Source organism: Nylanderia fulva, unplaced genomic scaffold (genome assembly GCF_048542155.1).
Source record: "Nylanderia fulva isolate GAGA-0341 unplaced genomic scaffold, ASM4854215v1 Scaffold36, whole genome shotgun sequence".
NCBI lineage: Eukaryota > Metazoa > Arthropoda > Insecta > Hymenoptera > Formicidae > Nylanderia > Nylanderia fulva.
In genome coordinates, this window is record NW_028190433.1 from 1,818,949 (window position 1) to 1,843,261 (window position 24,313).

General features: G+C 31.9%; 1 protein-coding gene across 1 annotated transcript in view; it reads left to right on the forward strand.

The window, feature by feature from the left end:
• nAChRa7 (nicotinic acetylcholine receptor alpha7 subunit) overlaps positions 1 to 24,313 on the forward strand; it is a 207,017-nt gene that overhangs the window by 53,852 nt on the left and 128,852 nt on the right. Inside the window, exon 2 of the mRNA XM_029318891.2 lies at positions 16,384 to 16,526. Within this exon, the coding sequence (XP_029174724.1) occupies positions 16,384 to 16,526 (143 nt within the window). The remainder of the gene's footprint in view (positions 1 to 16,383; positions 16,527 to 24,313) is intronic.

Consider the following 24,313-nt stretch of genomic DNA (forward strand, 5'->3'; position numbering starts at 1 on the left):
TGATTTTAACAAATTTTTATCATCCTATTTATCCACCCATGCACCCATGTGCATACGCATTTATTGACTTGGTCACACCACTTCTTTATTTCTAACGATGTATTTTATTCCAATATTCTTACGTTGATAGATGGGATATCCATTTACATTAGCATTAGTTTTATCACAAAATTCTTTTGGAAAACCTTTTGAACATTTTCCACCGTCCCCAGTGCAAGGATAATTTGAAAAATAATATAATTTATGTAGAAGTTATAACAGGTCCTGCTCGAGGACAAATTGTCATGATTCCGAGGATAGATTTAATTACAAATGATTTGGAATTGCCATTTAAGTTTAAACGAAGACAGTTTCCTATTCGAGTGTCATTTGCTATGACAATAAATAAATCACAAGGACAAAGTTTAGAAAAAATTGGAATTTATTTGCCACATCCTGTATTTGCTCATGGTCAATTTTATGTGGCATTTTCTAGAGCAACAAAAAGAGAAAGTGTAAAAATTAAAATTGATGAATGTAGCAATCAAGGACATTTAATTGAAGAAAGTGAAAAATGTTTTACAAAAAATGTAATATACAGGGAAATTTTGTAAATTGAAGAATTATGATATTGTATGAGAGCTAATAATAGCGTGTTAGCGGTGGGTACATTAGAAATAAAAAAAAATTGAGTAAAATGTAAAAAAGGATATAATAATTAAGTAATAAAAAAAATATTTAAAGTATATATTAACCAAAATAAATGTTTAAATTTTTTTGTGGATGACTACTATGTTATCTATTTCTTTCTCCCAGATATTTTATACACAACATTTTGACAGACAACAAATGTGGAAGTAGTTTGCGGTAATACAAAAAAGAATTAATTTGTTGTGTTAAAACGGATTTAATATAGGCTATATTCGGACCGCGCTTCGCGCGGTCCGAAAAGCTAGTATACGATATAAATATGTATTTTTAAGTATATAGTATAATATAAATATTTCGAAGAGTGCACGCTGTAATGTATCGTTGTCTTTACACGTGGCGTCACCGCGTGACATAATTAACAGCGTTCTCGGCGTAACGTTACGGTGGAGAAGCGACGAGAAAAAAAAATTTATCAACCTTCGATGGGTTTATTTTTACTTGTAATGCGCAGCGGCTTTCTCCGCGATATTCTTTTTCCACAAAGTGATATTACCGTGTAATCGAGCGTACATACGCCAAGTCTTCCGTAGTTTACGAGTGTACTACTCGCACGTGATATAATCTTCAGTCTCAGACAGATAATATTTTAAGTCTTACTGTTGCACGTTCGTATAGCATTAGATTCTTTTCAAACACATGGATGACGAGACGATTAATCGCGCATTAATTAATCCCGTTATTATCCGGAAACTTGTTTCTCACCCACAAATGTTTATATCGGCACGATTGACAGATTACGCGATTGTTAGATAGATTAATCATTATGTAGGATATATTTATTTTATTCTCATACGACGTTGTACCGATTTCATATTACATTACAAAACATCGCGAGACAACAAGTGATCAATTTTAGAACTTTTTGGTAATTTGCGGTACAAACTACAAAACTACTCATTTACAACTCGCAATATAAGAAAATAATTAGATGTAAAAATATTTTAAAAGCGAAAATGTATCTATATTGATTGAAGTTTGAAATTTCTGGATACTTATCCGCAATAGGTAGGATAGAACAGCGACTCTCTACATTTTTACGCGGCAATCTTCTCTCGTTGCAAAATACTGCGCAACCCTTCGGCTTCTTATTTGCAAAAAATATCTAGCGCAACTATTTATAGAGCTATGTGCTATTACTCGTGGTTACGTAGGGCGCTATCGCAGCTACGTTTACGGGTATCGCAGCGAGATGTAACCGTGCATGTAACGGGACGTAACGTAGGAGCATCTCCTAGCACATACGTTGCAAGATTCAATCTTGTTTCCGGAATTAAACTGCGCGTCCCCGTTTTACGTCCGTACCGTCTTCTCGAGCGGAGAGTTTCCATTTTTGACCGGCTACGCTGATCGACGATTCCGACAAACTGTCTTTTGTAACATGCTAAAAAGTTTTCTCGCAGAAGAGCGGAAAATTAGCGGTTCTCCACTACGGACTTCTTTTAATCATCCTATATTTTTTGATAAAAGCATTAAACGTAATTTTACATATATTACGTGATATTTATTTTATAAGGTGCTACGTGTACGCGAGAATTTTGAATATAATTTCCATACGAGAGATAATTAATTTTCTCACATTTTATCTATGAATGTATATCTTGTGTGAAAATATTTATACGATTCTAGTGCAATAATTTTATGATACATATATATTATTTGTAATTTATAATAAATATATTTTTAAATAAATATATTTAAAAAAAAATATATATATATATATAATATATTTATAATATTTGTAATAAATATATCTGCGAGCAAGCAAATTTATATATACTATTTCCCGAATTTTTGAGGAGATTTGGAGAAATATCTTTTGATATCAAAATTTTCAAAAGTTTGTCACTTGCAGCCATAATTATATGCTATGCAATCATATTGAAAAGCATCGAGCGTATTATTGTTTCTCGCGTAGTTGCGGATCCCATCTGCTAGGTTAGTAATTAGAGCATAAAATTTTTTGGGGACATATACCATAGTTCACAAAGTGCGGCACGTGGTGCTAAATGTTTTTTTTAAGTAAATGGTTCATTGCAGCGTTTTTCTCTCGAGTATTATCAATATAAGGAGCGCTTTTCCGCACTATTCGTGCGATGTAAATGCAAATAAGATGCAGAGGCTCGAATATTGTCTCTTTTTGTAAAAGTTAAATTATGATAAAGGATAAATAAGTGTAAAACAGTATAAACCCGTTACAAATAAACGAAAACTGAAGTTAAGTATACTTTTCTCGACTTTTTCTCATATATAAGATAATTAAAAATTAATTCGTTAAACTTTGCAGGTATATTTTTTGATTAATCTAATCGATTGTTTTACAGGTCACTTGTTTTAAAATAATTTGGTATGCATGCTACTAGTGATAAAATATTAATTACCACTGCATTGTACCAATTAAATATGCTTTACTTTCTTGACTTATTAGCGGTACTTTAAATATCCGCGAGAAAGGTTTTTGAATTCGAGCCGCGAATGAAGTTTCGTGAACCTATCGTTAACTATGATCAATGCTCGCTATAGCGCAGCTGAAAGGACAAACTTATCGTCAATGGCGGAATTCTGAAGTAATATTCGTGCTCAGCGGCCAAAGCTCGCTCGTGCTGCGCGACGCTGAAAAGCGGCCGATGATTTATTGCCGAAGATACGCGCGCGATAGACATATATCCGGAAATCATTGTGAAGTGAAATTTTAGGGTCACCTAGTCGATAAAATATTTTACCGATAAAATATTTTTCCATTGCGTACTCGAGGCGCCGATTGAACACGTAATTTACCTTGAACTAAAACGTCACAGTTCGGAGTTCTTAATGGATTCATGAAGCGCACATAAAAATTAAGCGAATGCTTGATTAAATAAAATTTCATTTATCATGAAAATTCGAATATTATGGACGAATAAATCTGTATGAAATGATTAATTATATATATATATATATATATATAAAATAATGTCAATACTCGTGTACTCACATATACAGGGTGTCCCATAGGAAATGGTTGAAACTAATTAGCTATTTTTTAACGCATGCAGTTATTGAGAAGACAAAAATTGTGTTGAAAAGAAGAAAATCTGCATTTTTTAATAGATATAAATAAAATGTTTATATATCAGTTTATTTTATTAAAAAAAAGTAATGACAGTTAATTAGTTTCAGCAATTTCCTATGGGACACCCTATAATCTACGTGCAGATATTGATTTGATAGATCTGGAAATTGCTTTCGCGTGGAAAGTTAGGAACATAAGTGAATCTTGTCGTAAGAATTTAGGAATCTTTTATGGGCCCCTTAAGAGAACTACAGTTGCTAGGTACAATGTTGATATTACTATTATACTACCGCGTGTGATAAAACGCACACGTATTGTAATAAAATCGAATCACCCGATCGTATCTTTCGACGTTGATTCAATTCGATCCCTTTCAAATGTCGTGAGAGGATTGTCGTCTCTATTCGAGTCAAATACAACGCGAATATTATCCCGTAATCGTTGTGAATGAACATTTTCTCGATTACATCGACCGACGAAAATGTAATGGTTTTCCGCAATACGCAAAATCTCATTCACTGTCATATGACATTAAAATAGATAATTTTAATGCTTTCCTTACGACGTGAAATTAAATAAATATATCTGTATAAAAGCCGCTATAAAATATGATCAATCGTAATCCGCTACCGCGTTGAACTCGAATTTCGCAAATGGAAAGTAATATGATGAAAACTGTAACATTTTCTAATAAATGGAGATATAAGTGCAATTTAATTCTGTATATATTTATATATTACTGCAAATAATATTTTCGATCAAAAAATATGTTTAATTAAATTTTGAAATAGAATACTCAGAGGCAATTTATTAAAATGGCGCGATAGCTTTTTCTCATCAGAAATCTGAAAAAGCGCGAAAGCGCAAGTCTAGTTTCCTCAACATTTTTGTTCTCATCTTACTATTAGAGATATCTTAATATCCGCGCCTGAAATTAGTTCCTTCATCCGAAGAGAATAATTCGCGTGCGCTTTAGCAGAACGAAGCCCCCTAAAGTCTGGAATTCTCGAGGGAACCGTTGAACTCGTTAAAAATCAATTACCGGTGGACGGCAACCGGAAACTGATCAAGTTCGGCCGGTGCTCATAATTGCAGTCGGTAATTACGTCAAGTTTGGCATACAATATCCTCGTAGCGATGATTAAGCGGCGCGCGGCCCGTTCCGGCCGATTTATTTTACGGCTAGACTACTGGACCTTCCGCGAAAGTGGCGGCACGTTGCCGGTGTATAACGTCTAAATCTCACGGGATTTTCAGGACGACGCGACGGTCCCCGGTGCCGCTCTTCAGATCGTCACGCGTCACTGAAGACGTAAATTGCGTTTATGCTCTCTCGCTGGACAAGATAAGCTCGAGTTATTGTATTATCAGCGGCACGAGTGTAACTTCCTCGCTGGACACCGCGCTGATTTTATCAAAGGAGACGCGTGATTACACGCGAAACAAAAGAATTAATCTCTGAATGCGCGAGTTAATTCCTGAATTCTTTAGCTAGCAGGGTGTCTAGTCAAATTGGAAAATTAAATTTAAGGACATTTCTAGGAAATTTGCACAATTTTCCAATAGTATAATAAAGATGTATAACAAAGAACCTGCTCTTTTAGCTGAATGTTTAGAAGCAATAAAAAAATCAACGAAAGATTTAAGTAGATTTCCAGGATTTTTAAAGAACAAACAAAATTCCAGAATATTTCAAGGACGGCTAGACACCCTGTTTAAACGCTTTTTTAAATCAACTAATTAGTAATATTTAGGATGACTCACAAAAGCGAAACAAAAGAAATAAGATAATATTAATTTCCAATAGACGAAAAACAATATAGGAAATTATTTTTAAATATTTTTTTATATACAGAATTAATGATGCAGGGAAGAATCATTATGTGTCACAAGTTTCTGCCTTTTTATTTTCTTTTTTTTCTTCATCTATTCACTTTTGTAGATGTATTACGGTAAAAGCAAAACGTCAATTCCTTGCCATTATGCTAAGAATAATGCACCATCCATTGCTTGTTTCATTAGCCGCGGCCTCCAGAATCGCGCCCCATGCTCGACAATCGAAACTATCAGCCCCGGAAGTAATTAAACGGCAATGAAGCCGATCGGTTTCTGGTCGCAAACCAACCATGCAAACACCACGTTAACGAGAACGGAATTAATTTAGTATAAATTTAGTATAACGTGCTCCTTTCCAGTTTGCGGAGAGATGTGCAAAGTAATAAAAAATTCATCAAACGCATTTTTATCGATTGCGTATAATTAATAATAAACTCGTGTTTTCTTTCAGTAAAAACTGAATTTGTAATTAATGTGCGACACTTCTTGTAATAAGTAAGAATAAATTTGGATGTAAAACTTCTAATTATGCAGTCACGAGAGAAATGCTACTATATTCGTTTCTTGTACATTTGTATGGCGCGATAGAAAATTGCAACGTACATTGCCGAGATTGTTCTATGCGCAGTCGTAGTTTTATAATTATGTCATTACGCTTTACGTCTTTTGTTGTGCAATGAACAACGTTATAATTACGAGTTGCTGAATTCGTATGGATAATCGGGAACAAAAGCGAAACCACAAAGAAGGATTTGCATAATTGTAAAATTTGCAATGTAACAAACTTTTAATTATGTTGTCTTTGTTTATCTTTTCTAGCTTGATTTAGCACAAACAGTGATATAGTTTATCATGAGAGAGAAAAAAAAATTGCAGGAAATAATATAGATGAAGATTTATAAGAGAGTAAATTTACATTACATCTTCCAGTATTAAGCTTATTTAGTTAAGGAATAAAGTGTTATATGATTCGCGTCTGAACTGGATTGCTCAAAATGCTATACATAGATCCTTCTTAGATCAATTCGAATTAAATACAATTTATATCGTTTTCGTTTATATAAATGGAACTCGTTAATTGAAAAGCTCAAGCTTGATTAGATGGTTCGAACTGTCTCACAAGTCTTATAATATATGATATTGAATTCAAGCATATACGAATTCAACCGTACGTTTGTAATGAATATTTGCATGTTCCATCGATTAACTCGAAATTAATCGAATTCGATTTACTAGAGTGATGTGATGTAAAAGTGCGAAAGAAGTATTGAATTAAAGGTTCATGAAATATCGATTCGCATCAATTATATTCATAGAGCGTATTAATTAAAATCAAAAGAGCATGCGCGTCAAGTTGTAATTATAATTGGCACCGTCGATGGGTGACATGTAGCTTGTAATTAAAACAATGTACTGATTGCTTGGATTTGTTTAATTGTAGAGCTCTCTTTCTATAGGACTGAAATCAAATTAGTCGTTAATTGCTCCATTAAACTCGAAATTTCGTGAAAGTCGAACCGATGAACGAATGTTTATCTATCGTTTATGATTTCGACGAATAATCATGTATTTTCGTGAATAAAACGCAAAGTAAAAAAATAGATAATTTTCTTAAAACTAGAAAAACAACAATGTGGAAAATATTTTTATTTTATCAACAAAAAATTACTTCATATTTTATATTATAATTAAATTAAATTGCTTAAATAAATATAATTTTTCAACAAATCAATTATTCCAAAACTGTTTTCTAAAAATTAAGTTGCTGAGACAAGAAAAATTTTTCAAAAAAGTATATAATGTATTAAATATTATAAATATATATATATATATATATATATATATATTTATAATAGTAGTATATATATGTTGTTTATACATTCGCTAAATGAAACTCTTTAATGTTTCCTAAAATTTACACTCAATTAAATGTTAAATATAATTTTTTGATAAGGTTTTTCTATTTTATAGACTGCAAAGTATTAATACATTTGTCAGCGTTTCTCGCACATTTTCACTATCTTCTTTCTAATTAAAATTTCTAATTAAATTCTATGTCGGAAACATCATTATTCTCACGTTCCCTTAAACGTAATTAGGAGCTTAGGAATCTCAGCAAATTCGCGTCTCAGTTCCTAAGTGAACTACTTCTTTGCTTCTTATTTACATCTTGGCACTAGTCACCTTATTCTAGCCACCTGAGGCCGATAGGTAGAAATCTACTTTAAAGAGCATTCACGTCCTTTAAACGCGATCTCGTTGCCGAGAAGTGAACTTGATCGTAACACATGATCGACATGAGACGAAGGTTTCAACTTGCTGGCAAGAATTCCGTGCACGAGCCACGAACTTAGTTGAAAAAGTATCTAGAAGTGCCTATGCTTACTAAGAAGATAATCTACCAAGGGTTTCAACTATCATGAGAAAGATCCGAGTCAAATTTATCTGTGTTATCTCTACCAAGAATACTTTCAGCATACTGAAATCTTGTAGAAAAGTTAACACCTCGAAAGCTAAACTTATCTTAACGATTTTAACCATTATGATGATTATCATAATTGCAAAAAAAAAAGATACTCTTGAAAAAATTAACTACTTCCGCTATTAAGTCTTTGAATTTATATTTCGGCCCGGTCGATCTTTCTCTCTCTTTTTTTTTTTTTGACTGATGTATCTGCAATATTGCAATTCGCGTTCACAAGAATGCAAATCTCTCGGAGCGCAATTCACGAAAGATAACTCTCGGAATACGGAGTCAACAGCGCGCAGAGTGAGAAAAGTTTTTAATCGATTTTGCTCGCGCGGACGTGACTTCCGCTTGGCAACGGAGCTTGCGGATCCACAACCAGTTTAAGTGCACTGGGAAGAGAAATTGACAGTTCGTGCGGAGGCTTTGCGAGCGATTGCATTATAGTAGGAAGATTTCTTTTAGATCCATGGTTCTTGTCTGGAAAGGTTACACTTTTATTTCGTGAAATATAGTAGCAATTCCGCCTTTATACAGCTTTGACAGTAAGCACTGTAATTATTTCCGGTTTCTATTTATATTGAGTTAAAAAAAAAAGTATATGAACATTTTATTCTATGAATTTTATTTTATTCAATCATAATTTATTATAATTTTATTTTATAAATTTTTAATTTAAAAACAGAAAAATAACAATGTTTATTCGGATACAAATATAAAAATTTAAACACTCTCGCAATGAGTCGGATTTAATTTCCGCGAAATCAACCGAGAATCACCGATGCACGAGCGACGTTAACAATACGGGGCATTAAACTAGTAGATAAATTCGCCACGCGTCACGATTCAAAAGTAATAATCGAGTTTATTAGTAATCAGTAGCGAGCTACACGCGAAGAGGAGTTGTGTCACGTAACAAGCCTTCATTATATCCCGCTTTCGTATTGTAGACATACGACACGTTCGCTCGATGGCGGCACGTGTTGATCCGTGAATAAGCGTACGAGTGAATAAGCGTCCTGAAAACACGGGTTTCGCGGGAGAAAATACAAAATACCTCGAAATACAATTATTGTAGGCATTACAGACGCTCGCGAGAGAATAATGAGATGCTAATGCAATAGCACGAGCTCGTCCGGCGAATTCGAATCGGTGATTGTGATTTGTTAAACGAGTCGACCGCAATCGCGACAATTAAGCGTGCAACTGGATGCGATTAATCGACTGCCTAGCTGACGCAGGGTCCCGAAAGCCAGGCTATTTTATAGTCGCTATCGAATCTTTCCGGTATTAAACAACCCTCGATAAGCGATGTCCGTATATAGTGCCAGATTTGAAGCTGCGTTGTCGTCCCAAGTTTATTATTTTGACTATCAGATCTTATTCTAGCCGACGAACAAAAATTGAAAAAATATTATTAATTTATTTTGTAAATATAAATATATATGTATATTATTTTTTTTAAACCCCTCTCAATATACTTACTAGCTAAATAACTTATTTAGCTAAATATGTAGATTCACGGCGCACTGGCGACAGAATGTTTGTTGATGTCTCTAGTGAAAATTATACATTGTTGTGCACCATAGCACACATATATGTATAGGTATATAAGATGTTAGTAAAATATCGGACAAACTTCAGGAATAAGTTCTCCAAAGCAAGTAAAAAGATTCATATCAATATATGTCAGCAAACTTTTAGTTTTCCAAATGCAATTCAATAACAGATTGCCCTATTCACTTGACATTATTTACGCAAAGATTCAATGTAGAACAACCGTTTCGCGGCAACATCGGTTATCTTTTAATCCTGCAAAATCAGTCGCAATTTCATTGTGTTCTTTTGATACGATAAATTCATTATATACTTGTTTGTTCAAGCATTTCAATATTTTATTTTTAACTCTTTCCGCAACTAAATAGAAAATTAAATATGAAAATAATCATTATAATATCCTCTAATTATATATAAGATATAAAGCTGTGAAAGTAATATTTATTTCAATATCGAAAATGGAATACCCAAAACTTTTTAATTAACCTGGAAATTAATAGATATTTCGCTCATAATTATAATCTACTCGAAAAGGGCTTCTCATCTTGTAGTTCTGTTTATAATGGGAGTTGTCCGCATAAACGCAACATTTGTCTCGCCGCATAATCGTTTGTGACGTTTACTATATAACGACCATAATCTACGTCGGCCAACGCAGCTGGGTGCCAGTGATGACTATGTCCCGATGGCGAATTAACCGCAAAATCAGGCCCAAATGTCGGGGTAAACTCTGGGAGACAAGCACCCAGCACGAAATCACCAACAGTCGTTATCATAAGATCGATTTGCATTGACCGTTATCTGCCTGTGATCGCAATGCACAACGCCCATTGTGATATTCCAATTATTCGGCGTATTCTGCGGTATTTGCCGAGATCTCGTTCACGAAGTCCCAGATATTCCGCAGTTCATGTAAATTTCATATATGCATCCTACGCACACATGCATTATATATGTATATATTACATATAATGCATATGTGTGCGGTTATATGCACATGTGCGAAATGCATTTAGAATTAATTATATTTTACAGTTAAATCATATTTATATATAATATTACAATTCAGATCTTTTTAATCCTTTCTTTAAATTCTCCCTTATAAAATATCTTTGTAAAATCGATAAAATTTGAATTTTGTTTTAAAACAAAAAATTAAGCTTAAATGAAATTTATCTGAAATCAAAATTACGAGATAATTTGGAAGCGATTCTTTATTGTTAAATAAATTTTGGGCTCTAATAACAAGTAGGCATTGATAGCTCTATTTAATGCGGCACATTAATGCGAGCATAAGAGAGTATAATAAATGTAATTTATATATTTATAAATATTTATAATATTTATATTATTATACGATACGATTGATTATCGATGTTTGCTGTCAACGTACGTAAAATATGATGAAGTTGATATTATAAAGTGAGAAATATATTAAAATTATTTGTTTATTGTTTGTCATTATATTCTATATATAATTCTTGGAATTCATTAATGCAATAAATTGTGTTGAGAATAATTACACATCCTATTTCTGTAAACCATATTTCTGTTGTTTCTCAGTCGTTAAACAAATCTTGCTGCTCATTCATATCATGACAGTGTATCAGTTACTATTATACAATATCAACAAAAACATCGCATGTTTCATAAAAGTATTATGCATCTATTGCAAAACGTGACAAGAGTTTAACGAGAAAAAAATTCTTTAGCAATTTCATGATATTTTATTGATCGCCGTCTTATCAGAGATTTTATGGTAGTGTAGATTTATGGCAAAAATCCGGCATGAATAAGGTACAGACATAGATGTTTTATAGCTTCAGATTTATCTCACGTACCATGACGAAGTCTCTTCTTATCGACGGGAATAAAAGTCAATATTTCAAAAATTCGTCAAACTGTCAACCGTTTGCTATGTAAAATAATAAAAAAAAAAGGACAATTTGTTTTACAAAATGTTAAAAATGGATGTGTATTCGACTTTGCACTTTGGCTCGTTCGATAATTTGCAGCAGTACGGAAACAATGCAGTACACGCTATAGAATTGTAATACCCATTCGAAAGTGACACTACTTTTCAAAACTTGTAAAATTGTGTTACTATTGTTCGTTGTTGTTGTTTTGTTAAAGAGATTTTCGTATAAATTTTCTTCTCTTCACATCCATCAATTATATGGCATATATTGTATAATATGTTATGCGTAATGGGAAGGATTCCATGAACAAATATAACATTTTTATTTATGATGCCACGTATGTCCGGTGAAAAAATATTCCCGAATCTATTTTTCAAATCTTCCATCTAGTAATCCTGGCAAGACTTGCGCGTCGTAATCTTTATTTATACCTCGAAGAATACTGAGTCCTGCACTTACCACAATTCAAATCCCGATAAGAATTGTGTGGAAGTCGGCCATAAAAGGAAGTTTTAGTTTCCATACACGCAGAGATCTTATTAATGTCCTTTGTGTAAATTCCCGTGAACTTCTACGTAAGGTTTCATTGGAAAAAGCGTCCACATATAAGTTTCTTTTAAATAAAAATAATTTATAATTACTTGTTCCATTGTTTACACACACATATAATCTAATCTCATATTATAATTAGCAAATATAATGTTTAATTAAATATTAATTCCAACAGTACGCTTATTAAAATTTGTTGTAAAAATTTTGTGCTGTGTAGCAATAAAAAGTCTTTGGAATAATTGATATTAACATTATTCATAACATCTTAGTTTTATTTCTATAAAAAGATAATTTTTGTTATTAATAATAGATAGAAGATTTTTCTTTTCTTTATTCTTTCTACGGCTAAATAAAAAATGCGAATGTTTAAAACGGTGTATTTACGAAATTATTACGACCGAGATATTAGTCACACACGGTTCATATGTGACGCGCATTTTACATATTTATCGAAATTTAAAATTCCTTGATGATCATTTTTGCTATTAGCTAAAATTAATTTTCCTCGCAATAAAAAATATCGTGCGATATTCAGACGCGTTAGCGATTCTTTTCTTCGTTTTGTGCGCGCTCGATGTTATAAAATCGTCTGATCTTCTGCGAAGACAGTGAAATAAAATGCACCATAACCGCGGAATTCCGTGTGAATGTCCGTGTATGAAACTTAAAACTCTCACTCTACCGGAAGATAAAATGTTATCATTAAGCCACAGCCTCAACACAGAAGTCAAGACGTTTTTACTCCAGTGATTAGAGTACGCTAGAGGTCTCCCATATAAAGCTTTCGAGATTTTAATCTCTTGTATTTTCAAGAATAAACTCTAATCCAGTTTATTGATTAAAGTGAAGAGCGTTCTACCATTAATTTTGCGTCTGCAAAATTGCGTATAAAATTGAATTTCCGTTTTAATAGACAATCCAAGAAATTGTATTTGTATAATGTGTAAAGTTTGGAACTCTAGGGTATATATTTATATAAAAATTATTCTTTCTGTTCTTTTCATTATACAGCGAATTAAATAATTAAAATAATAATTAACGAAAAATATAATTTTTTTTTAAATTCGGGTCTTACGCGATGTATCAACAAAGTCTTAAAGTCGCATTTATTCCGCTCTCTCTTTCTTTAACATTCATGAATTCAATTATCCACCGTATTTCCCAAGGATGCCGTATGTCTAAGAGTTTTACAATTTGGTTTACGTAGTGGCGTTTTCTTTACATGTGCGACAGAAATGGAACGATGCCGCGCGGATAACGAGAATTTCTCGAAAGCGCCGAGAAGAAACTGGCGCGTGCATTTTTCATCATTCTGCGCAAGGATGCGACGAGATGCCGCCAGTCGCGAGGAAATGTACTCGTATCTAATACTTTGCATTCGTGAAATTTAGGTGTATTGGTAAAAATAGAGCGAGAGAATCTTATCCACTGAAAGTATATTAAACTTTCTTCTTCGTTCATTTCTTTTAGCATCGAAAATATTACATTATCCTCGTCAAATCATAAAAGAGACTTCAATAAAGTTACTGTGTCATCATGATGGAGAAAGAGAGAGAGAACAAAATTATTAATTAACTAAAATATTATAGTCTAATAAGACATACTATATTAATTTTGTGACTCTATTATATAATTTGACGCAAAAAGTTAATTTTTTTTAATATGGTACTCCGATGGTATCTCACAGATTATGTTAATGTTAAGAGAAACGGTTTATGATCACGACATTATCGCGCCTTTTGTGAAAGAATTTATGCAGCGCAGGGGTGTTCCTGCTTTAATTACGCATATTTTTTCTTGACAGTAGCTTCGCCTCACGCCGTTTAAATTTGTATTCTTGCACCTTTGTTCCGACTTTCGTGGGCGGGCTATAATGTAAATGCGTATACGTAATGCAAATTTTGCTCGTCCTCCGACGGAAACGCAAATGCTAACGACACAAAGTGCAACAAGCCTGGATTTTACAGTTGTCGATGCGATTCTAGAGATGAGAACAGGACTTTGCATTAATTATATCGTTTCTCGTTATTTCTACAAAGTGTACTATGAGTATCATGTTCTTACTTTTGAGTAAGAAGTCGAATAACAGGGAATTCTTTTTCTTTGTTTCAATATCAAGATATATTGATAGTTTTTGATTTAGAAGCAAATTAAAATGAAGATTCTGATTTAATTTCGAGTCATTATATTTTAATAATTTTATTTTAAAATTTTAATATCAAAAGATCAAAACTGATTATTGAACCTAGCTGTTTATAATTACAAATTTGAAAAGAATGAAGAAATATATATATATATATATATATATATATATAATGCATGTTATTATGTGCATAAATGTGTTTACTCCAAAATATATAAATAAAAATATATAAATAAATCAATTTTACATTACAAATAATCACGTAACATCGCAAAATATTTGAATGTAAATATTTTGACATTTCTTTCGGTTATGATTGATGAAAGGTCACCGTTATACTTGTTCAGCTTTAAGCTAGTTAAACTTTACAGTATCTTACTTCCTGAGATGTCGATAAGTGTCGATAAACTCCCGGCCGCAATATGAAACTTTGGTTCAAGTATCAAATCCTCGATACATCGATGTAGCTATTTACAAGGCCGAATAGTTCACTAATCTGTGCTTTAATCCATTGAACGTTCGGCCTAGTATGTATTAACTATTATTAGAAAATTCCTAGCATCGCATCTAAATAGTTAATTTATATTTTTATATTGTCTCTTATGCGTGTCCTTAAGGTAACAATAATAAAGACGAAGATACATTTTATTTGTCTTCCAAATACATGTATATTCAATATTACACAAAAAAAATATATCAAAATATATATATATATATATATATATATATATATATATAAATAAAATAAATAAAAATTTTATGCAAAGAAAAATGTTATAATTGCTCTCTATAAAGTTAATTCTGTTCAATTGAGTATGTTGAATTTGTTTAAGTGTGTAATAAACATCTTAAGACATAAAAACTTTAAATTTATTATATATAAGAGTTTTAACAAGGCTCTGTAATATAAATATAAATTTAACGTATAAGACGGGCAACAAGAGCCAAATCGCGGATGACAATGCGTTATCCTAACGAAACTAAATAATTTTTCGTTAGAATTAAATACCGGTGCACAAGGCACCAAATTTCCGATTCAGCGATTTTCGGATCTATATTTTTCTCTTGCATTCATTTATTTATTTTCCGTAGGGGGGTTAAAGGGGTATTGAAATTAAATCTCAAAATATGAGATTATTTCATATTTAAAATCTTGGCCGTGTCCAAGTAAAAATTTGGTGCCTTGTGCACCGGTATTTAATTCTAACGAAAAATTATTTAGTTTCGTTAGGATAACGCATTGTCATCCGCGATTTGGCTCCTGTTGCCCGTCTTATACGTTAAATTTAAATTTATTAGTACTAGAATTATCTGAAACTTACTAAACTTTATGAACCATAAACTTTCGCGTACTTTAACTGATTAAATCGTTTCGTAATATAATGGAACACATAGAAAGAAAGGGTGAAAAGGAGACAGAAAAAGAAAGAAAAAGAGAACAAGAGAGAGAGAGAGAGAGAGAGAGAGAGAGAAAGGGGGAAAGAGATGGAGGGAGAGAAAGAAGATGGTAAAGTTAAAGATAAATAAAAAAAAAAGTAGAGGAACGGAAAAAGATAGGCAGATAGAGAGAGAGGAAAAACCGTCTAATAAAAAGTGATAGGGTAGTGTAAAGGAAGAGAGAAAGACAAAAGAGTGATTTATTCAAGAAAGATAAACTGCAGGTCGTAATGGTAGGAAGCAAACGAGAAAGGGGAAAGAAGACAGAGATTTACAGAGAAAAAGAGTGAGAGACAGAGCGACTAAGAAATAACGAAAAGAGAGGAGGAATAGAAAAAGAGACGAAAATTGGGAGAAAGACAGAGAGAGAGAGAGAGAGAGAGAGAGAGAGAAAGAGAGTAGTTGCGAAGTTGTGTATTCGCGGAAAGTAGTCCAGAACTTTGGGACCAGGGTGGTTACAGTAGCAAGAGGGATGGGTAGATACTAAATAGCTAGGGTAGGTCTGCGCTTGCAGTCCTAAGACGATAAACTCTGCTCGGACATGAGTAGAAAAATAGAGAAAAGAAGAGAGAGAAAGGGAGAGAAGGAGAGAGACAATTATTAATCATTCCTATACGTTTTCCCGTTTTCCCATTTCTTTTCCCGAAGCGAGGCGTTGCGACGTCGGCGACGAGGTGATCGTTGCGACTGATTGCGCGCAACTTCTCACTGACTACTGATTGTAATTGGGCAGGGCTGGTAAGTGGCGGTTTACACGAGAAGCGGCTGCTGAACGATCTGCTGGACTCGTACAATGTGCTGGAGCGGCCGGTGGGCAACGAGTCCGATCCCCTTCCGCTGAGCTTCGGCCTCACGCTCATGCAAATAATTGACGTCGTAAGTGTCCAACACTATTTTCTTCAATCTTCTTCATATCCGGCATCCGATCGATTTTCCTCCGGCTCTTTCAGGCGCGTTTTCGCGCCGTAGATTACACATTGCTCATAATAGAATATAAAGCCTATTCTTTTTTTTTCTTACTTATTGTTAGATGCGGCTTTATATTTGTGTGTTTCATATTATATCAATTAAGAATGCAGAAAATATTTTTATATGTACATATCTTACAGAATCCTTAAATTTAATAGCTTTTATATTTTTATTTCAAACTTAGTAATTTTTGCAAATGCAAATAATCAAAGTCGTAAGCGTTCAACACTATTTTTTTTCAACTTCTTCATATCCGGCATCCGATCGATTTTCCTTCGGCTCTTTTAGGCGCGTTTTCGCGCCGTAGATTACACATTGCTTATAATAGAATATAAAGCCTATTCTTTTTTTTTTTAAATGCGACTTTATATTTGTGTGTTTCATGTTATATCAATTAAGAAAATATTTTTTATATGTACATATTTTACAGAATCTTCAAATCCAATAGCTTTTATATTTTAATTTCAAACTTTTTTGTTCTCTTTTCTTTCTGAAAAGAATTATTCAAGATCTTTTTCGAACACATTTAGATTGTGATAAACATTTTTTTTAAATTTGATCAGGCGTTGTTTAACTATTATCCGATTATATAGTTAAAAGCTTTTGTGATGATCAATATCAGTCTTCGGAATTTCAAAAAGTCGAGTTATCAGAATTAATTACTAATAACGTGTTATTCTATCAATCTAAGCGCATTTCATCGCATTGTTATCTATGCAATTCACGCAAATTATAATTTGCGCGAATAATTATTAATATTAATTACTGGTGATGATATATATGCAGAAATTTAACGCGTTTAGGTAGATGTATTAAGATGTATGCATTATATATGACATATGTATTGTATATAAACATGTTTTGTTCTCATAAATAGGACGCACGCATATTAGATACCTTGAATCATTGTGTGATAATAAAATAATAAGTATATATTCTTAAGCATATTAAGATAACAAAGCTTGTATACTTAAAGTTCATGATTTTCATTATAAAAATAACCACGCGTATTAAAATTTTCTTACTTTTTACAATTGATTAAACCCGCCCTCGATTAAAAATTACTAAGTTTATTCATCAAATTGCTTTACGTATGTAAAAAGCTTTATTAATATCACTTTGCACTTTATTAATATCACGTTTACTTTATTAATATCAATTGAAGGATTTAAAAAGAAATATAAAAGGATTTATTTCTTTATTAATTTGCGCGATACTCTGTCTACGTAGATTCTATTATTAAGAAAAAGTGTGTGGTTGTGTGGTTTTTATTTCATTACATATATATAATACTTTATATACGTATAATAGATTTGAGCGTACGTCACTGACGTATGCACATTGTACGTTTTTATAAACAATGCATGTTTATGGCAAAAATTACGTTCTAGTAAACTAAGCTCGGTCACCGCAATGCTGCGATTCGTAGACGTGTCAGTATAATAAATTGCGTACAGACCGGCGAATTCCAAAGTTTCGGTCCCAAGTTGGTCGTAGATGAATCGCGTGCACCGATCAACGTCACAGATCGACGTTCAACTTCCATTTAGTTTCGCAGACACATTATAAATCGGGATAATAGTGTCGAGATCGTCTCCAGAAAATTGCTAATCTCGACTGTTTGCACGCTTTTGTGTGATTACTTTTATTTAAAATATTTCTATCATTATATGTGACTTAAGCTCGTATTATTATATTTTGCAAAGCACATTTCTATATAATTAATTTAAAAAATATATCTTTTAATTTTTGCATATATTAAACAGATGACATGTATAGTACTCTCTTATGAGAAAACTTTTTTTTTCATTATAATTTTTTTATTTTTGATTTATTTAAATATATATAAAAATTTGTAGAGCATATATTTTAAGGAAAAATCAGGAGACCAGTTTTAAATTCAAAAATTCAAGTTATCAATATTATAATTGTATATAAAAATGTATATTATAAATTTAATATATATATATTATATTTATTTAAATATTTATATATATACATTTACATCTCTTAATTTTTCAAATTATTCCTTAATGCAAGAATCATCTAAATTTTTATTAATTATATTTAATAATATGTTATTTCTCTGAAATAAGTTTTAGATATATATTACAGCAATTAGTTGACGTAATCATAGGGAAATAATCCAAAGTGCTAAAACAAATACTTTCAACACTCGTAAACCCTATCATATTGTTTTTCCCTCAATTTCCGCGGTTCGCGCCGATTCGATGGCAAGAGGTCAAACACGGCGGTGAAGCACGACTTCCTTAAAAAGACAACGACCGAGTCCTCTCCTCGTGTGCGCGAAACAGGAAGCTTTTAATTTCCGAAATTCGTGCAGTCGGCCGGCGCCACGGCGGCTAGTATCGCTGCACCCTCGGCTACCCCGTTTCAATCGAGAAAGGCAATATCGCCGGCTTCGCGGTGCACGCGCGCGCGGATATGTGCACACACCCCGAATATAAATAGCGCGCACGTACACGAGAGGCGCGTGTGCACCCCACGCGCTTCTCTCTCTCTCGCGCCGCCGTTTATCTTCCACGTTGCACGCTGCAATTTTCGACGCAGCGCCGGGGGATGCGCGATAAACTACCGAGAAGGATATCGAGTGGCAAGAGATGCGAACGCGGCATTGTGATCGTATTAGGATCTAATAATAATGTTTCGGCGGATATACTGAGGCAAATCACGCTAATTTATATAGCAAAAAATTAAAAAAAAAAAAAAAAAAGGATTATTTTCACAAAAGATATACTTTTCAAATAAAATTTTTTTATATTTGTTTTTACCATTTTTTATGCCATTATTTTCCCGACGATAATAATAATAATAATAATGATATAGTATTCTGTCCATTCTATAATCAACGTTATTATGTTTCTTCTATGTGTAAAAATGTTACACACAGTAAAAAAAATTGTGTTAAATTTAACACATTTCACATGTCCCAATTTATCCACTCTAATTTTAATGTTAATTTAACAGAAAACAATTATGTAATTAAATAACACACGTAATATGTGAAAAAATAACACAAAAAAATATAATATAAGCAAAAATTCGTACATTTTCATTTAATTGTGTTGTTTTAACACTTAAAAATAGTGAATATTAACTCAACAGACAAATGTCAAAATAACATAACGACAATATGTTATATTAACATAAGAGTATGTTAAAATTTTAACACAAAAATTTCTACACAAGATAATTTCAACAGAAATACGAAATGTTTTTTACCGTGCAGTAACGAGAAATTATTTGAAATCGTTGCACGTTTGTACGGCTCGGAGAGTGCATGGCGCGGTGATTATTAAAATACGTTATGTCCTTATACGACTCAAAAGATATTCGCATCGTGGAATACAAATCAGCGTGTGTATACATATATATTGCATCTATGCACGTACTGTATCTCGATCGCGTATCGTTGCACGTACGTAACTGCATCTGCACTCATGTACATATGTATGTGCAACGTGTCACTGTCTATCGCGTATTTCGGATATATTTTGCGTATCACTGTATAATATTGCGACTATCTATAATTCTATAAAGTTCAGTCAAATGAAAAATGCATGTGCGAAATAACAACTTATTCAGTTGTCAACTTATTTCAGTTGTCTTATTTGCAAAGTCACCTTACATGTCGAAGCAGATAAACTATGTTCGTGTATAATGCTCCAATGATACGCTTGTAAGATGTAAAATCGTCTTAAGATTACCGTAATTAGCACAAATGCAGCAGAAGGTACTTTTTAATTTTCAACATTAAGCATTTTAATAAGCAAGCCCCAAATTAAAATTCCGTAGAGCAATTCCGTAGAGCAATTCTGTCTTAAGAAATAAAGTTTCTCGTTTGCAATTTTGTAATAAAAATATAACGACTTCTAGAAATATTTATTTTTCACGCTATATGTGTTTAATGTGTACAATATATGTATTCAAAATTGTCTGACCATTTAGTTAAATTAGTTTAGTGTATTTAAAAAAAAAACTTAGTCACATTTTTCTCTTTCCTCTCTTCTTTTTTATCATAAAAAATTCTTTAGATCCTGCATATACTGTGATAATATACTTCAACTTTATTTTCAAACAATCAATAAGAAGTTTTTAATGTCATCGCACATTGAATTAATTGGCGGAAATTTAATTGTAGGGAGTTGACGTGGCGCGCGCGATATTGTATCTCCATTTTTCTCTAGTATGACAAGTAGGAAAAAAACCTGCAATCTATTTTTTCATAAAGATTCAGACATATCTCACGCGTACGTCACTGAATATAAAAACATGATCATCAATAAATCCTAAATATGCAAAAACTGTACGTATAACTCCATATGTGTATAATTCTCCATATATTATCGAAATATCGTTTATTGAAATTATCTTCAGACGAATATCGATAAACCGGTTTCATGCAAAGATCTCATTTCTCTTTTATATCCGTAGATATTCATGAATTGAAATATTTTTGCTCATATATGTCTTATTTCATTTCAAAAGATAAAATGGATCTGTGAAATATTATACTTATTTACACTTATTTATTTTTTCTATTATGCTCAACTTATATTTGCAATATTATCTTTTAATGTAATAATGTAAAAACAAGAATAATAAGTTTGAATTTATTAAGGAATTTATAAATATAATTAAATAAAAATAGTAATTAGCTCTATTAAACTTAATGTTTGTGAACAAAGAAGGGCTGTAAGAGCTATATTAAACAAATTGCAGTTGTCAGATAATCTTAATAAAATTCATTTAAAACGAGAAAATAAATACATAAGAAATAAACATTTATGTGTAGATGATATTAATAAAATATAATTAATATTTCTATTGCCGTCAGATTTTTTATTTTATTGCACACATTTATATATTGAGAAAAGATAAATTTTTTTATTTCTTTATTTCAAATTGTCATCGGGGTTGCACAGATTCGTTGCACTCGCGCATTGTACTGATAAAGTTTGTTGCATTCGCGCACTGTATTGAGAGAGTTCATTGCACTCGCGAAAATATGACTCGTCGCGTATAAAGTATTCGCTGAAAACGGACGCACGATATTTTGCAATTCTTCCAACCTAATTAAGACATAATTAACCATTCGCGGTTTGACGAAAATGAATGCGCATACTTGCACGGCGTTCCCGAATTAAAACAAACTATATGCGATACTTTAAAAAACGGACACATTATTTGCATTTATAAATTGTTAATAGCTACTTATAATAAAAATAAATAATAATAATCGCATTTTTCGAAAAATAATCCAATGATATGCGGAACCATAATCTTTCCCTCAAGTCTCGTCATACGAAAACGCGCGTTTGATAATAATAATAATAATAACAACACGCCATATACGCTACAAATGCCAAATTCTGTAACAATTTATTTGTCATTGCTCTGAAATATATTTAATGTTTTATAATATATCAAGTCTTGATTAAAGGAAAAGTTTTGTGAGATGTAAACAGAAGAACGTGTCGCTATTTCTTACTTACAAGATTCATTTAGTTAAATATATACTTTATATTTTGCATTTTAAATTTATTTTGATGAATAGATTATTGTTGCATATAATATTACATGTTAATATTTAAAGAATAAATTTTATTTTATTATAATCACGAAATTATTTGTGTAATTTTAATATTATCATTTTATATCAACCTTTCATTTTCCGAAAGCAATTAAATTATCTGTATCCTCTCTGTTGGCTATTGCTTCATAGCATACGAAATTTATAAACTTGCGAAAATACAAGTAATTACAATCACGTGCGTATTAATCACTAGAATGTAACATTTGTGCGGCATTTCACGCGGCATTACTGACGTTAATCGCATATAAATTGTATTTCAATGGAAGAATAACGTAAAAAAATTATACGAGCACAAAGCTGTTAGAATCAAAGAAAAATTCCGGAAAATGTAACGTCTGAAAATATGTCATCATTTTTTATCGATTATTCGCGCAGTAAATTTCGACCGAATAAAATATTTGTAATACGCGTTTTAATATATTTTCAACGTATACAAACACTGTATTTTTAACACAAGGTTAATAAAATGTGCAATTAGATATGACTTAGATATTACTTTGATTGAATAAATTAGATTTTAATTAAACACGTCGCAATGTTCGATTCTGAAATCAACCTATTATACCGTTCTATATCTGTGAGAGATTTTACGAATAACATCATTAACTAATATTAATAAGAATATTTGTGAGTCAGCTCTCCTATTTTTTAAAAAACTCCATCTTCATCTCGACTAAGAGCCAAACGCGATGTTATTGCGACAAATTAAGATTTAGAAATTTTTGGAAACTGAGGAATTTGAATCCTATGGTTGGGATCTCAGAAATTCCCCTTGTTCCTTCTCTTAACATCCCCTGTAAGAAAAATTCTTAACTAATCATTAACTAATATTACGCGATATTACGTGAATAATCGAATTAATGGCTAGTTAAGAGACGTGATGAACCATTCCAAAAATATATTTAATCAAAAATCAATATATTATACGCACAATTTGTATATATACATTAATCTCATAAAATCACTATGATTCCTATTTCAAATCGTGCAAAATGATTGCTTCGATTACGAGTATTAATTATAATTATATGAGAAATAGTTATGTTTAACGCTGTTTATTTATCGCGATAGTATTTCGCAAAATAATAAGGATGCTACAACGGAGTAGTTTATGCCACTACACAAAAAAAATTGGTTAACTTGACTAAACCTTCCAACTAAATTACCATTTTGTTAATTAAACATATATTAGTATTTAAGTCAAATATACGTTTTGTTAGATTTAATATGTTATACTTAATTTAAATATTTGTATATGTTCAATTTAAAAAAATAATATTTAGTTGAAAGGTTTAGTCAAGTTAACACATTTTTTTCAGTGTACTTTTTTGTTCAATTGCCGCTGCGCGAATGACAACAAGCTGAGTACCCTTTGGTTGACAATAACACGTCACGAAGACATGCGTTGTGGAGACCATATACTGTGTAACAATTTATTTATTGTTGCCTCGAAATATATACATATTATATTGTATTTTACAATATAAATTCACACGCTGAATGGACTATCGTCGCATAAAATTGAAAGGGTCTATTCGAAGAATAAAATTGTTATATCTTATTAACTCTCTCGATGTTTTGCGATATTGTGGAAATCAAAAATTAATGACTAGAGACGATGTACTGTAATAGTATCTGTCGCGGTTTGTCAATTTTCGGGAGATATTGCAACGACACGCAAAGCAATTCGCGAAAAATAAGCGCCGAATTTCGCGATATATAGTGCGTTGTTATACGGTCGTCTTATTGTCACGTGCACTATTCTCAAGCCTACTTTATTTGATTTATAATACGATCTCTCTTTTCACGCGACAAAATTATATATATATATATATATATATATATATATATATATATATTAGGGTGGTCGTTATATAGGTTTTTTTCAAAATTTTAATGTTGGATGGTCGTAAATCAGCTCTAAATGTAGAAAACAAAAATCTCTAATTTTTTCAGATTTTTATTTTGAGTCCTGAGTCTCCCTGTTGGCATGTAATTTTATTAATAATTTTATTAATACCACAGTTCTGCAGCTGTTTCTGTCATCAATTTTTGTTGTAAATAATTTGAAATTTTA